General features: G+C 45.4%; 1 protein-coding gene across 1 annotated transcript in view; it reads left to right on the forward strand.

Annotated features, from left to right (window-relative positions):
* The window catches only part of ush2a (Usher syndrome 2A (autosomal recessive, mild)), a gene marked incomplete at both ends in the record, with an annotated part of 295,634 nt that overhangs the window by 159,435 nt on the left and 118,533 nt on the right, over positions 1 to 17,666 (forward strand). The window contains 6 exons of the mRNA XM_084054952.1: positions 7,323 to 7,326; positions 9,636 to 9,834; positions 12,774 to 13,390; positions 13,556 to 13,725; positions 14,302 to 14,468; positions 14,715 to 14,803. Coding sequence (XP_083911078.1) covers positions 7,323 to 7,326; positions 9,636 to 9,834; positions 12,774 to 13,390; positions 13,556 to 13,725; positions 14,302 to 14,468; positions 14,715 to 14,803 — 1,246 coding nt within the window. The remainder of the gene's footprint in view (positions 1 to 7,322; positions 7,327 to 9,635; positions 9,835 to 12,773; positions 13,391 to 13,555; positions 13,726 to 14,301; positions 14,469 to 14,714; positions 14,804 to 17,666) is intronic.

Here is a 17,666-nt window from a genome sequence, read left to right on the forward strand (position 1 = left end):
ATCTTTTATCATAATAGAATACACATGGCAAAGAAAAGAGGAGCTTTGAATAAGATGGGATTTAAACCCATGATAGGAGAAAACCAACTCCAGGCAGATTGGATTTGCGTCCCAGCGTTGATGTGCAATTTGTCGCCTTAAACCCCTCCGTCTCTCCCGTCGCCACAGTGATGGCAGGACAGTCTCCATCCCTCCCTAATCCTCTCACACTGTAAAAAGCGACAAGCTTAGCAGCTGTTTTTTTTACCTTCTATTCACATTCATTTGAAAATAGTTTAAGGTGACTTCTGCTTTAGCTCTGACCATTATTAATGTTGCTGTAACTTTGTCATCAAGTACACACACACACACACACACACACACACACACACACACACACACACACACACACACACACACACACACACACACAAACCAGGGCAAAACATCACCAACGTTTATGGGCGTGCGTGAGGGACATTAGACTATCATTGGCTGAGCAGAGTGACCATTTGCTTAGTTGTATAACCTCATGGCTACAAGCACAAAGGACAGGCCGAGTCTATCGCTTTTTCTGGGAGAGGATGAATCCGTCATTGCCTCTCTTGCTCAAAGTCAACATCATAGCTTTGTAGTGACTCTAACAGTACAGGTTTACAGTGACTTACAGTGAATTGTTCTTGTACCCTGTCGTTACATACAGTACAAAATCAAGGCAAAGACGTGAATACCGTAGATGAGTTTGCATCAGGCAGTGTGAATGAGGCTGTTCAGACCATCGTAAAGACATATGTACACAACATTTTTATTCTTACACATCTTCGCTCGATTTGAAATATTTCAAATGATGTGCACCATTCCGTTCACATCCAATCATCATTTCTATTCTCCTGATGTCCAGACTTCCTGATATGGAACGCCTGTAATTGATTATCGGAGAAATCCTGGCACCGACCTTGGCTAACAGGACATCAAACTGGGCCTTGATCAGCCTCAGATACCGCTGACAGTCATCGGTAAAGACGGTGATATTCACAGAGCTTAGGGCACATATGGATGGTGTTATGAACCCAAACACGGTGCAGTTTGGTTTTGCCATGAGTTTTGGGATTCCAAACTGGTACAAGGCAGCAATGGTTGATGGTAAAAGAAATGGCTTCATATTTTCTGGAAGAGAAGGATTAATATATACAGTATATATTCCTGAATTTGTATCAATTGTACGAATAAGCGAACATACAAATCTACACATTTGTGCCAGTGACCGAAATCACTCAAATGCAGCCTTTTGGTTTTGTTTTACTGGTCTGCTGTCAGTCTGTAACCTTGTAAAGCCCCAAGTCTCCCACTTCATTACACTGTGTATGTTGAAATGGACCTTCATTAAATAACATGAATTCTATGTGTTCCATCATCACCTCTTCCCCTTTCATTCTGTCTCTTTTTGTCTCACTCTCTCTTTTCTCCTCTTTCACATCGTCTCTGTCCCCTTTGTTCATTCTCCTCATTCTTTATTCCTACTCCCACCTTCCGTTTCTACATCTCTCTCCCTCTCTCTCTCTCTCTCTCCCCCTCTGATTGGAGTGCATAGCGGTTTTCACCTCTCGTGCTCGACAGATCAAGCCTTTAAGTATTCACGAGAGAGAGAGAAATAGAGGTAGATAGAGAGAGAAAGAGAGAAAAGGTAAAGAAAGAGCCAGTTGAGGTAAAAAAAAAAAAAGAAAGAAAGAAGAAAAGAGGGTGTAAAGAGAAAGTAAAAAGAAATGGAGAGAAGACAGGACAGAGCTAATGACAGAACCGAGAGAGAGAGAGGAGACCCCTGTTTCCTCCTTCCTTTTTATAATTCCATTAAAGTTTTATATCCATCTTTTTAATGTAATTTGGTCTCTATGAATTCCTGCTGCTCTGCTCTGTCCAATCCCATGTTCACACCGTCCAAATGATCTGAGAGAAACACTGTCAGTGTGTGTGTGTGTGTGTGTGTGTGTGTGTGTGTGTGTGTGTGTGTGTGTGTGTGTGTGTGTGTGTGTGTGTGTGTGTGTGTGTGTGTGTGTGTGTGTGTGTGTGTGTGTGTGTGTGTGTGTGTGTGTGTGTGCGCGCGCGAGTGAGCGTGCGTGCGTGCGTGTGTGTGTGTGTATGCGTGTGCGCGTGTGTGTGAGAGAGAATACGAGATCGAAACAACATGAATAAGGTTCCGTTTTACTAAAATGAACATAATTGTATAAGAGTGATAGGAAGCAGAGAGAGAGAGAGAGAGAGGTAGAGGGAGCAGTAATGACAGAACACACAGAATACATGTTACTAAATGAACGAGTGAGCACATGAATAAAACAATCCTTCCTGGCATTTAGTTGAGTTAATATTACTGAGATTTTCTCTTTCCTTCTACCCTTGAACTAATGCAAGCACGGTCCCATCATTGTTTTACACATCAAGGAATGGAATATTTCATGTAAACTGTTACATCCAATGACACTAAATTAATTTAAACATTTCTATGTACATTTGTGTCAACAACTTATGAAGGGTGAATCATCATAGCAGAAGTTGACTTTCAACTTCAGATCAAATCAATAAATATTTGCAATTCATTTAATTCCTTTTTCATTTGTGTATATTCGGACAGTGGAATAATGCAGTATGACAACAGAGAGCAGTTTGGTCATTTTATTGTTTTGGATAAAACATTTTTGTTTGATATGTTTTAATGATGCAAGTGACCTTTGTCTTGTATCATCTGTGTTCTATCTAGTAAAGAAGAAAATTCCATAAAATATGATGGTAGAAAATGTAATGATATGAAATGTCATGTAAATGCTGAGCGTATTGCTTGTCACGTTCTGACACACACACACACACACACACACACACACACACACACACACACACACACACACACACACACACACACACACACACACACACACACACACACACACACAGAGACTCAGGGCATCTCAGTAACAGTAAAGCTCAGCGTTTGTCCTCGTTATGACTCGTACAAGCCTCGACTCACCTTCAAAAGCCCTGTCACACACATGTACGCACACACACACACACACACACACACACACACACACACACACACACACACACACACACACACACACACACACACACACACACACACACACACACACACACCACCTCCCAGCCCTTGTCAGTTGATTGTGTTATTACTATGCTAACCAAATCCTTATAAATGTGATTTAAGGCTTGGTGGCCCTGCGCTCCTGTTTCAGCCTGCTGCTACTGTGGTTTACTGGGGGGGAGGGTGGACACAGAGAGGAAAGGAGGGATAAGGGGGCGGTTAGGAGAGAATGCGGAGAGAGGAGTGATAGATGCAAAAAGGAGAGACAGCGGAGGTGATGAGAGAGAGAGAGAGAAATGGAGGTGGGGCCAAGCGACGGTGGCTACAGCATCGTTGCTCCAGTATCGTTGCCACGGTGCTGCATTTGTTCCGTCCTATCAGAGAGCAGTAAAGCATCAGTAAAAAGAAAGAAAAAAAGGAGGAGAAAAAAAAAACGCCTGCATCTTAAATGAAAATTTCAATTGAAAAACTTAACAGCCCTTCAAACTGCAGAGTTTAACACGGCCCAGTAAACCCAAATAACACAACACAACGCTTAGGGGAGAGAGGGAGAGGGGGATGAGGGAATGATAGAGGGGGGCACAAGGGGTTGTTTTTGGGTGGTTGAGGGGGGGCTGTGTCAAGGTGACTGAGATGTGGCATATCTACCCGTCTGTCTGTCTGTCTGTCTGTCTGTCTGTCCCGGTGGATGGATGAAGGGCTGATGGTCATTTCTTCATGTCTGGTTTATGTGAGGCCTGACATGCTGAGACAAGACAGACAGACAGGAAGACGGACAGACAGATACACTATGAGACGTGGAAAAGAGACATATACCCCGACAGACAGACAGACAGACAGACAGACAGACAGGCTCCTTGGGTATTCGTGGCGTTCTCTGGACCTTTGCTGGTAATTGAATCAGTGTGAGTGGTGAGTAGAGCCAGCATAAAAACCTGTTAACCTAAAAGGTCAACTCTCTGCATTGTTTATTTAGCAGGGAGAGGTGGAGGGAGAGAGAGAGAGAGAGAGAGAGAGAGAGAGAGAGAGAGAGAGAGAGGTGTGTGTGTCCACAAGAGCATGGGGCATGGCAGAGTGAGGGGAAAAGGGAGAGAGATGTTGGGCATGTGAGAGGAGAGCAATGGACACAGAGAGAGAGAGAGAGAGAGAGAGAGAGAGAGAGAGAGAGAGAGAGAGAGAGAGAGAAAGAGAGGGAGAAAGAGAGGGAGAAAGAGAGAGAGAGAGAGAGAGAGAGAGAGATGCCCTGATGGAGGGCTATTTGTGATCTGTAAACCCAGCCAAGCTTTACATCACCACTTTTATTCTGTTGTTTATTTGTGTGGGAGATGGAAAAAGCATGTGGGTGCACAAACACACGCACATACATACGAATGCGCTCGTGCGCACGCACACACACACACACACACACACACATACAGTATACAGTATACAGTATACATATACATATACACATACACATATATACATATATATATATATATATATATATATATACCGTAAATTTCGGACTATAAGCCGCGACTTTTTGCCCATTTTTCGACCCTGCGGCTTATATAACGGTGCGGCTTATCTATGGATTTTTATAGCTAACGGCCACTAGGGGACTTCCTAAATCTAGGGATTTTACACCCGCGGCTTATAGTCCAGTGCGGCTTATATATGTACAAATCATTCAATTTAGCTGCTGCGGCTTATATTCAGGTGCGGCTTATAGTGCGAAAATTACGGTACACATATACATAAACACAGGGGTGCACATAACTGGTGCGCAGGTGCGCATGCGCACCCAAAATAAAAAATGCGCACCACATCAGGCGACGCGAGGCGCTTTTGCGCACCAACAGCTGGGACAGGAATTTCCAAGCTTTTATTTTTTAGCAAAACTAAAAAATAAAAGCCTGGAGATCGAGGCTAGGAATTTACTTCCTGATGCCACACTCACACAATCACTCTAAAGCACCCGTCGGCCCCATGTACAGCCATTAGGCACAGGGGTAGTCATATGACTCGCGTCGCCTCGCATCGCCTCGCTGCGTGCACGCAGCCAGCAGCGGCTGTTAGAGGCACTCGTCACCGATGATGAACGCACCGTAATGGTGCAAAATATGCCGTGAACGTCCCAATCTGGCGGATAAAATCAGCGCAGCAGCACAGGGCACCAACCTTGGGGGCTTTACCTAACAGCGTGAGAAAAAAAAAACGACGAAAATCGGCGGAATTTAGAAGCAGAGCGTCCTTTTTTTCTCGCCCCCCCCCGTTGACAAAACTGTCCGGTGGCCACCGTGCTGACCCCCCCCCCCGTTGACAAAACTGTCCGGTGGGCACCGTGCTGAACCCCCCCCCCCCCGTTGACAAAACGGGACGGGACCATGCGCACCAAGTCACATCTCCAGGTGCTCTTCTGCGTACCAGACCTAAAAAGTTATGTGCACCCCTGCATATACATATACATATACACATACACATACACATACACATATATACATATATATATATATATATATATATATATATACATATCTATATATACAATTTGAATCCTGCGCCATGTCGGTTGTCAGTATGTATGTATGTAGCCAGTGTGACGTAATCTGACATCACAATGACATCACGATGAGACGGTCGTCCCGAATATGGACACAAACAGCATGACATCACGCATGACATCACATCCTACCTATAAATTCTAGGATGCCGTCAGATCGCACCAGTTCGACGGCTTCCATAGTGGGTCTTGGTCATTGGAGAGGTGATGCACGTCACCTCTTTCTGAAGTGGGTACTTTCAAAGCCTGCCGTGGATTTAGGAGAGCACAAAACTCTCTCTCACACTGTGAGGTGCCTGTAAGGTGGCACTGCAAAGTGAACGACGCGTCACGCTAGACGTTCGGGCCGCGTAGCGGCCCGAACTTCTAGTACATATACATATACATATACATATATATATATATACATACATACACACACACATATACAAGGGGGGTTTAGGCATAGTTTTGTCAACATGCAACGTCACTTGACGTTTCAGGGCTACTGACAGAGCGGCAAAATCAGACGCCTTGGGAGTGAGAACGGGTTGCATAAAACATTGTCTTTTCACAGAAAAAAGGTCATTTTTACAATAAAATTATTATGATAATAAATAATAGTTGAAATGACTACTATTTAATGAACGATTAGCATGGGTAGCACTGTTTAATAGACTAGTTGTCAAATGCAGGGACTGGGTGAGAGACCACCTCTGCAATCAGATTTCCTTCTAAATATTCAGTAGTTCATTCACAGGGATATACAGTCACTGAGTGAGTCAGAGTCCGTCTCAAATTATTCCGTTAACGGGATCACAGTTTCGTTCACTGGCTGAAGTAATTTCGTTTGCAAGGATACAAAGTCAGTCACTGAAGGGGGCATCCTGGACGTAGACTAACAGAGCCTGCCCTACTCAAGGAGCTCAATGAGGCCATTGGCTAATAATGGCTAGTACTGTATATCAGTCCAGTGACGAAAGAGGAACCTTCTCTTCAGCCATTCATAATTTTGCAACTGACTGAGTGCTCAACTGACTGACAAATGAACAGATCTTTTCAGGAAGTGATTTAGTTTCTTGCTTTTGTCCAAAAGAACGAGTACGAGAACAAAATGTTTGAACAGCCCAACGCTAACAGATGATCACTTACTAAAACAAATCTCACACATGCACACAACTCAGTCTCTTTTTGCCTCACAAGCACACATGCACATAGTACACACCCACACAGAGACACTCGCACATACTGCACACGTTATCTGTACAGGTCTCACATCTCACAGACTCACACAGACACACATTTCTCTCTCTCTCTCTCTCTCTCTCTCTCTCTCTCTCTCTCTCTCTCTCTCTCTCTCTCTCTCACACACACACCCACACACCCACACACTCGTATGCATGCATGCACGCACACACACAGTACCATCTGGGGAAGCCGTTAGCGGTTAGCGGTAGCACTTAGCGTCGCAGCACGCTCCCCCTGTCTGCTCAGTAACCTTGATGTGCCTGTCCTTCACACACACACACACACACACACACACACACACACACACACACACACACACACACACACACACACACACACACACACACTGCAGTGTGAGCATATGTGCTCTATATATATTTTTGCGTGAGTGTGAGCATGCATGTATGTATGTTTGTTATTATATGTGTGTGTGCGTGCCTATGTAGTGTGTGGTGTGGTGTGGTGTGGTGACCATTATAGCTTGGTACAGTGGGATGTAAATGACGATGGAAAACATTACCTTCAAATGAGCTTCCATGGGCCTGAAATATCACTATGACCGTGTGTGTGTGTGTGTGTGTGTGTGTGTGTGTGTGTGTGTGTGTGTGTGTTTTTGAGAGTTTTGCTAAAGGACGACTTCACCCATTTTCAACCTATTTTCATATAATTGGTCCTCGCTAATGCTCATTATAATATGGTACACTTTGTGTCTACTTGGTCTGTGTCTCAGAGGAGGCAACCCACCTACCAGTGACATCATCGTTAGGCAGGTTTGGTCATTTCAAACAAGATTTAAAATGTTTCATTTTATTTTTTATTAATGCTAGAACAATGGATTCTATTATAGCATGCTAACTTTCCAGGAATAGGAAGCCTGCAATTTCTATTAGCTTTGATTCCCCATCTGAATGAGTATCAGTGAGGACCAATTATATGAAGATAGGTTGAAAATGGGTGATGTGCTCCTTTAAGCCTGTTCCGATCCATACAGCTCTTTAAGATGTTACAAGCTAAAATACTGTAATAATGGTCTGTCAATGACACGTAGAGGTCAAAGAAAAGGACTGATCAATCAGCTGTGAATCAAGTACACTTGACTGAATGTATATGTGAGTCCAGATGAATCTATTTCAACAGCATCCTGGTCTGTAATTATGAAAACTAGAAGTTCGGGCCGCTGCGCGGCCCTCACATCTAGCGTCCGCGCGACGTCGCACTGTGTAGGTGTGTACATGTAGTGTGCAAGGAAGTAGTAGTGTTGAGTAATGTGATTGAGGCAAGAGAAGTATTGGGTATGAATGTAGGCGGGTTGTTGTTGATTGAAATGAGATTGCATTGTTTGTTAGATAGCATGGTTTATTGGCATGGTGTGATGTCGGACAGTGTTGGTGGCAACATGTAAATGTGAGAAAGGCAAAATAGCAGTGAAATGAAATGACATCCAGAATAACATTAACAGTGAAGCATTAATCAGGAGCAGGTGTACAGTATGTTGCATTGGGGGGAGAATACAAACAAAGGCAATGGCAATTATGTTGAAGAATGAAGGTCATTTGTCACTATGCAATCAGGGAGTAGCAGCACATGCAAAGTGTTTGAATGAGCATGTTTGGATTAATAAAAGAGTTCGGGATAAACAACGTTGTCAGTAATTCCCTCATCATTGTTCACAATGAAAACTTTGACGGCGCTGGCTCTCTTTCCCCTGGAGAAGGCTGTGTAGAGTTGGCCATGAGCGAACACAGGTTGAGGCAAGTAGATGCCAACTCGTTCGTTCTCTTGCCCCTGGCCCTTATTGATGGTAACAGAGAAAGCTAAGCGGATAGGGAACTGTCGTCTGATGAAGGTGAAGGGAAGCTCCTCATCTCTGTCATAGTGAGGTATCCTTGGGAGGAAGATTTTTTCACCCCTGTTTGTGCCAGCTGCAATCTCACACTCAATGATTTTGTCCATCATCTGCAGTACCACCATTCTGGTGCCATTCTTGAGAGTGCGGTCGGGACCTGCTTGCAGGTTTCTCAGCAGCATGACTGGGGCTCCTACTTTCAACTTGAGGTTATGATCAGGCATTCCAGAGGGTGTCAGTGAATTGAGGAATTCCACAGGCATGGAGTCCTTGTGGTCGTCCTCCAGAATTGTGTCGGCTGAAAAGTAGACTCTCTGTTCTGTAGGGAAGTCTGCCAGGCATATGTTGTTGATTTCTCTAATGTCATTATTCAGAGGAGTGTATACAGTGCCATTGAGAAGGTTGTCTTTGTTGACACATCCAGTTTGCAAGTCAGGAAAGGTGAATGAAATGAGAGTTTGGAGATTGTGAACCAAGTGGTGGGGTTGAATGCGGACCTGCCATTCTGTGTCCTCCTCGTGTGGGAGTGTTCCTTCCCCTAATGCAAGGAGATAGTGGGAGAAGTCCTTCTCTGCTGCGTGTGTTCTCATGTTGAGGTTTAGCTTGTGGTGTTTCATGTGAGGATAGAGTGTTGACATCTGGATGCATGCTGAAACTATCTGGGGCCTGCCTGCTTTTTTGATAACGGGGAGGGTTTGCCTTGGGTCTCCACCCAGGAGGACAGTTTTGCCACCCCAAGGCTGCTGTGAGTGCATGAGATCCCTCAGTGTTCTTTCCACACACTCGACGTTAAAGCGGTCAACACTGAAAATCTCGTCCCAGATGATTAAGTTGCTGTCTTTAATGAGCTTGGCCAGATTGGACTCTGCGTTGATGGCACAGACAGAGTCTTGGAAAATGGGGATTGGGATCTTAAATCGTGAATGAGCGGTCCTACCACCCTCCAGGTTCTGTGCTGCCAAGCCTGTGCTGCCCACACACAGCACAATGCCATGCTCTGCGCGTATCGTAGCAGCAATGACCTTAAAGGTAAAGGTTTTGCCATATCCTGCAGGGGAGTTGAGAATGAACTGGCGTGTGATGGTTTCTTCTTGTGGGGCATGCACTGCCTGATAGACGGATTCGCAGAGTGCCATTTGTTCCGCAGTGAGCTTAGGAGCAAGCGACTGTACAATTTGTTGTTGCTGTGTTATGTTGAATTTTTCAGATCTGAAGATTTGTGTCAGCCTTTCCTGCGCAGTTAGTGGTCTTGGCTGTGGCATGTCATTGTAGTTGGATAGACCGCTGCCCATTTGTGAGAGTTCAGTGCCTGAGTTGGGTTGGCATTGAGTAATTCTGCGCCGGTTTTAAAGATTTTTACTAAAGGGTTAACTGTCTTTAACTCATTTTGAATGAGGGTTAAAGTGGGCTCCTTAATAAGGTCCTCTCCCTTAGCCTGATGAAGGCGGTTCTTAATTTCATTGTCCTGATCAAATACAAAGATTTGTGAGAATTTGGGTCGGTTATTGGTGTCAGGAAAGAATGCAGAGGGAGTGAGGTGGTACATTTGGCCACTCATCTTGAACGGTCGTGGCCCTAGTCCTTTGAATGCAATGATTTTACCGGTGACATTCTTAGAAGCCATAGACACTAAGCCATTGTACTGTCGGATGTTGGCCATGAATTGTTGGGATTCTGGAGAGGTCCTGTCAAACAGAGCTTGAAGTGCAGGAGGGGGGTCCTTGAATGGCTGTAGTTGGATTGTTCCATAATGGCAACAGGCACTGAAGGTTTTGAGTGGGACAGGATCTTTTGAAAGTTGTACTGTCGGATGTTGGCCATGAATTGTTGGGATTCTGGAGAGGTCCTGTCAAACAGAGCTTGAAGTGCAGGAGGGGGGTCCTTGAATGGCTGTAGTTGGATTGTTCCGTAATGGCAACAGGCACTGAAGGTTTTGAGTGGGACAGGATCTTTTGAAAGTTTTGATGTTTCCCAGGGGAACATGACGGCCTTGCATGAAGTGCAGATACAATCCATTACAGGTGTGGGAAAGGCAACTATTTCTGTGAGTTGTTGTGGCTGTGTCCACGCTCTTCTGAAGTGTTTATCCTTTGGTTTTGTCCTTTGTGATGGATGAGAGTGTGTTGTGTATTGATGGTCCTCATAGCGGCGTTCTGCGAAGAGAGAGATGGACAGCATGCATGATTAGGCAGTTGTGAAATGTGTGCGTAACATAGTAATTGTAATATTCTGTGTAGATGTAAGGAAAAGGAATGGGAGAGATTGGGTGATAGAATGCATTGGAGGGATTATGGGGTAAATCAAAGCACTTACTTTTGGCGGGGGGCGTCTGTAAGGAGCGAGTTGTCCTTCTGCTGGCGCGGTTGCTGTCACTGCGGTTAGCTGAGAAGTGGAGACAGTTGTGTGTGGGCAAAAAGGAATTAGCCGGGATGTTGTGGTATGCAGTTTGTGGTTGAGAGTATTTGTGACATTGAAGAGCATTTGCGGCTGCATTTGCGCGAGCCACACGCTGGCGAGTGGCATTGCGTGTGCGTTTGCCCAGCATAGCTTTTTTGCGTGGTCCCATGGCTGCGTGCGAAGTTGTGGGTACTGTGTAGTAAAGTTTCCTGTTGTCTCTGTGTCGTTCTGTGTACTGCGTAGTAAAGTTTCCTGTTGTCTCTGTGTCGTTCTGTGTGCTCTGCGGGGGTAGGGGCTACGTGCAGTAGAGGGGGTAGGGGCTACGTGCAGTAGAGTTGCAAGGCAACAACACGTGGACGTGTGTGGCATTGGTAGCGTCGCTGAGGACACTGGCATTGGCCAGGGCATCCAGGTCCTTTATAGTGATGGCTGTGCCCCTGTCATTATGGTGATGTCAGATAGTGTCAGACATCTCCATATATGGAGCTGCCTAATATCAGTTATGCCCAAATATGGGACCGTGATGGCTGTGCCCCTGTCATTATGGTGATGTCAGATAGTGTCAGACATCTCCATATATGGAGCTGCCTATATCAGTTATGCCCAAATATGTGGGTTCTCTGATGTCAGACCAAAATAAGCACCCGGAAGTGAATTTCGCGCTGGGGAAGAGATTTGCATAGTATTGGGGCATAATGCGTTTCATATTTATTGTACATCATGGAAGTAGAGTAACGGTATGGGAAGCAGCCGGTTCAGAGGCAGAATATTGAGGAATTTTGGGGTAAAATGTGGAGTTAGTTGGGCCATGTGTGTGCGTGGAGACCGCGCACACACACATGTGTAGCCCCATGAGTTTGGCCGTCAATTATAGGTGCAAGATGATGGGTCTGTATGCATACATGAGTGTGTGTGTGTGTGTGTGTGTGTGTGTGTGTGTGTGTGTGTGTGTGTGTGTGTGTGCGCGCGCGTGCATGTTTTTGCTTTTGCATTGCATGTGTGACAGTAGACTCCCAGGCAATGTCCAGTTGTATACTTGCTATAAGTGTGCGCAATATTCCCACCAATCAAGTCAGCTGCACTCGACCTCTTGAGACTTCTGGACATATAACATACATGTATATACACACACACACACACACACACACACACACACACACACACACACACACACACACACACACACACACACACACAGCTGCAGATGTACCCGTGCATTTTGCATAAATTGATATATGCCCCTCTGCCCCTGAACTACAATACCTGAGCTAATTTACACATACGTACTGTACAATTGTGTGTGTGTGTGTGTGTGTGTGTGTGTGTGTGTGTGTGTGTGTGTGTGTGCTGGTGAGCAGGGGAGGATGGTTTCGATGTTAATCCTCTGGATAGAGACGGGGAAATCACTCTTTGTCCTTCTGATGTCATTCTTCATGTTACATGTCAAATAATTCTTCACAACAAATCCCTGTCCTCTCATTTCTCATGGACTTAACTCACATCTCTTTTTCTGAAACACGTGCACACACACACACACACACACACACACACGGATGCACGCACGCACGCACACTGAGATAATATGAAGTTCTTCTACTGTTCTAGTACTTGATGTTGATCTCTTCATTCTCATTCTCATTCTCATTATGTCTGTCTGTCTGTCTGTCTGTCTGTCTGTCTGTCTGCAGGTCCCAGATCAGTGGATCCTCCATCTGTATCAGAGCTCCATCCGCGTAATGTGACAGTGACCTGGGCTCCTCCTTCCCAGCCCAACGGCCACATCAACCAGTACAACCTCCACCTCGACTCCATTCCCAGTACAACCACAGCACCCAACACCTACCTCCAGCTCAGCCCCAGCACAATCACACGCTCCAGTCCAGTCTCCATCTCAGGAGTTGACCCCGGCACCATGACTAGCGCCGATCCAAGCCAAAGTTCAGACCCCAGCGTCAGCCTCCACCAGGCATTTCACCCATCGTCTGATCTCACTACTCCAGGCTCCACCCCTCTTCTGTCCTCCACCGGCCCACACTCCAACCTCACCCCCAATCCTGACTCAAACTCCAGTCCCCGTCACACAGAAACCAACCCCAGTGTGTCCCGCACAAGCCAAGGAACCAGTTCCATCTCCTTCCACACCACTGGATCCAATACCATTTCCAGTACAAATCTGGGTCCAAGCCAAGAATATAACCAAAGCCCTCCAACTCCTTCTGTCACCTCTGTAACTGTCACTGTCCCAGGAAACACCACCAGCTACACCTTCATCAACCTACTGCCCTTCCAGACCTACACGCTACAGGTACTACAGCCCTTTTTGTTTTGTTTGAGGTTTTTTTGTACCAAGGAACTTTAGGAATGTTTTATTAGGAATCGAACAGAAACATTAAAATATTGATTCTGATGGGAATTAACTGATTAGGAAAAAGCCCTGATTCTAACAGCATAACTAAAACTGTCCCACCAGGTGGAGGCCTGCACAAGGGCAGGCTGCTCCATGTCTGAGTCTCCCAACACCTTCAGAACCCCTCCAGCACCTCCTGATGGCATCCCACCTCCCCACCTCTACTCTGACACGCCTACATCGGTGCTATTGTCCTGGGGAGCACCAGAGAGGAACAACGGACCTCTGGAGGGGTCAGTGATGATAATAGAATATACAGTAACACAATAGAATACCACGGACCGGCTGACAGTTCCTAAAATGTTCACGGACTGGCATTGTTCGGTTTGGTTCATTCCCGGGGGGGGGGGGTTGTTCATTATTCATTCCAAAACACAGAAGACAGTTGACTGGCAGTCAATGACTGGCTGCTATTTATATGTTATCATATCACTACATAATGTTATCATGTCTGTATTCGCCTTGATGACCGTCTTGACCCATTGCTATGTCTGTATCAGAAATGACTTTGGACAGGTCGAAAACTTTAGTTAAACTTGCAGAGTGAAGCATTACTTTACCTGGATTACATCTTCTGATAGTTGTACTTGAATGTTGAGATGAAACAATAATCCCGTTTAGTGTTTCACTACCATGAGCGTGAAAAAATACAGCGCATAGTGACGGTGCTGATCAACACACGTTGAAAGGCTTGGATAAAGATACCAAGAATTCGACAGTGATGTCACTGCTATGCAACACGGAAGTAGCACGGACGTAGACTGAGTTAACACATTATGTATTCTTTTGTGATTCTTCCTGGTCCCCAGGTGGTTGATAGAGCGGAGAATGTCTGGTACGGTGGAGGTGTCCACAGTGGGCCGCCTCCCTCCATCCCCTCCGCCTCTCTCCTTTCTGGACTCCTCATCAGCCCTGAGTCCCTGGACCACTTACCAGTACAGACTGGTGGCCTACACACAGGCCGGCAGCACTGCAGGTAGGGCTAACCACTGTGACTTTTAACCCCATGAACCCCATATACTTCATTGACCGGGGTCCCCCAGGGGGCTATAGTTAGTACAAATCTCTTTTCCAAATGTTTGCGAATTTCTGCCAAATTCTCAAACTGCCTGTTATGGCATGCTCATAACTAGGGACGCTAGGGTTCATGTGGTTAATTCAGTGAACTCAATGTGTGATTGTATGACTTTATTGATGTCTAATGTCCATGTAATGTCCACAGGACCCTGGGTCAGTGTGACCACCAAACCTTCCCGGCCCGCTGGCTTGAGCCCCCCCAGGGTGACTGTACTGGGACCAGATTCTATCCAGGTATGATGGCTGGGTTGTGACTTCTTTTGAGTTTAGTTTTATGTAACCACTTAAGCCCTATATACTTTGTCGTATGATGAATTGCGAAAATAGGCGATCAAAAAACTTGCAATCTGACCTTGTAGATCTGCTATTTTGAAAATAAAATGTATATATATTATTTGTCCATAATGACATGCACAGGCAGCCTGGTAGAACTTTGTTTTCTTGTTCTCAGACATACCCGACTCTCCTATTGGTCCAAATGATATGGTTAGTTATGTCACGATTGCGGGTGGGTTTCATTCATTCATTCATTTGGTTCATTCAGAGCTTTGTCTGCACAGCATGTGACCATAGAGTTCAAATCCAATTCCAATTATTAAGTGTAGCTATGTGGTGAATTCTATCTTTAGTGGGTTGTTTTATATAGCATTTTCACAATTCCCGGAAGTGACTGTATTCCTGGCAGTGAAACGGTGAAACTCCTAACGTCTTAGTGGGTATACAGCCAGCTTAAGAGGGGATACATGACCCAAGTCTGCAGGTCGCACATCAGCAGAAATGGGACCTGCGTGTCATCAGAGAAGAATACTGTTGATCAAAGATAGGGAGCCGTTTCTGGCATAAGAGGAACACTTCACTGACTTCCATACTGTATGAATGGTGGTATTTCTTTGCTGATAAATACTGAAAGCATTTAACCACTTAAAACATATACTTAGTCCCCCAGGGCTCTACACTCGGTCCTTTCCTTTTTTCCCTCAACACCAAATCTCTTCACCGGAAATAGCAGATCTGCATGCTCACAAAGCATCGCAACGCAACTTGTAGATCTGCAATTGTTGCCGGATATTTGCTCTACAATATAAACGCTCAGGTTCATGTGCTTAAAATATACCCATAAGGTGACATTTGTACAATTCCAGAGTTGAATTAACACGCGGGATTTTAGAGTGTGGTCTATTGTCTTTGTGAGTTAAGAAGAGAAGAGACGAAGCAAAGTCAGGCTGATTTCTGTCTCTCTGCCTGTTTGGATTTAATGAGAAGGAAACGCACTTAACTCAAGGTCCCCTTCAGGAAATGGGCGGGCCTGTGACCCCTGTCTGAGGTGATCTTCTTCCTGTCCGCCATTTTGAAGGAGGGGCCAGAGTTTAGTGCCGACATTGGATAATCCTACATCAAGCCTTCCAAATGAATCCAACAAGCGCATACAGACAGAAACAATAACACATGCACGCACACGCACACACACACACACACACGCACACACACACACACACGCACACGCACACGCACACGCACACACACACACACACACACACACACACACACACACACACACACACACATACTCCCTTTCTCACTCACAAAATCTATCTCCGTCTACCACACACACGCACACACCCACCCACACACCCCCCCTGCGCTAATGCTAACTGCAGGAAAATGCTAATGCCCGTCATCATTTCAGACACGCCCCTGTCATTTCTACGGCGACACAGCTTTAAGGGTCAGAGGTCAGAGATGGAAACTGTTCCTTCCTGGTTGTTGCTAATTGGACAGACAGCCCCGCTGCTTCCTGGTTACGGCTGACCTTGACAGTAGAGAGAGAATTTAGCGTTCCTCCACTCATTCTCTCCATCTTTTCCTCCGCTCTAGTTTGCATTGCATATTACTCTCTCACTCACTTAACCTCCCTCCATCTGTCCTTTGTTCTCGCACATTTACTTTGAATTCATTTGTACTCTTTTGCATCTGTTTATTGTAAAATGTTCTGATAGAAGGAGCTGGAAGACAGTGTGAGCCTTTAGTATAGTTTAATCACTGGCTAGCTGTCTGACCAACTACGAGTAGACAACTACTGTATTCATGGTTTTCGTCCGATCACACATGTCTTGGTGATTGTAATCAAACTCCGGGTGATCATATCATTCAATGACAACTAGGCGTGCAACAGTTAATCAAACTAATCGATTATAAAAAATACCACATAAATAGTAAAGTAATTGATTTGCGTAAAAAAAATCACTCATGATAGAGAAAATAGCTCACAGAGCTTGTAGATTGGCTATTTTGACAATTTCTGTGCTACACCGTTGTATAAATAGAGATTAATTGGCAAATCCATGGGCATGTCCCAAATATGGACATGCCCAACGTCCACATAAATTCCAAGTTGCGCCGGTGTCTGTGGCAGCATTGAGCTATATAATATCTGAGTTCATTGGTCAAGCCTGTTTTGCACCTTCATGTTTTGGGCCCAAAGTTGTAGCACCAGAGTTGGCCACTTAGAAACTTTTGCTCCAGCCTCCCAGTTGTGGGGGTGGGGGCTTGGTGGCCGGCGATGTCTTTTGCAGGTGAGTGTCCTCATTATGCCCAAATATGGAGAAGCCCGAGCCTGACATCAGCGCACATTGGCATTGCTAGGCAACAGTTTGCTTCAGCGCAAATCGCCATGTGCGACTTTGGTGGATTATGCCCAAATTTGGATATACCAAGCTGTTAGGGGGCAGATTATGCCCAAGTATGGATGTGCCCGATGTCAGCACAAATCAGCATATTAGAAACAGGTTCTGTTCTTGGAACAGAGCTTGAGAGAGACAGAAAGTGGGAGAGGAGGAGGGAGAGGACAACACAAGGGAGGTAGAGTGTAGGGGGAGGGAAGGAGAGAGCCTATTTCACCATGCACCCATGCAATAACCAGGCCAATGCTGGGTACCAGAACCTGAACATGTTGATCGGCGTGTCGCTCATGCATTGTCTGTGTGTGTGTGTGTGTGTGTGTGTGTGTGTGTGTGTGTGTGTGTGTGTGTGTGTGTGTGTGTGTGTGTGTGTGTGTGTGTGTGTGTGTGTGTGTGTGTGTGTATATGTATATATATAT

This window comes from Gymnoscopelus microlampas, assembly GCF_963454915.1.
Source record: "Gymnoscopelus microlampas genome assembly, chromosome: 1".
Classification (NCBI taxonomy): Eukaryota; Metazoa; Chordata; class Actinopteri; order Myctophiformes; family Myctophidae; genus Gymnoscopelus; species Gymnoscopelus microlampas.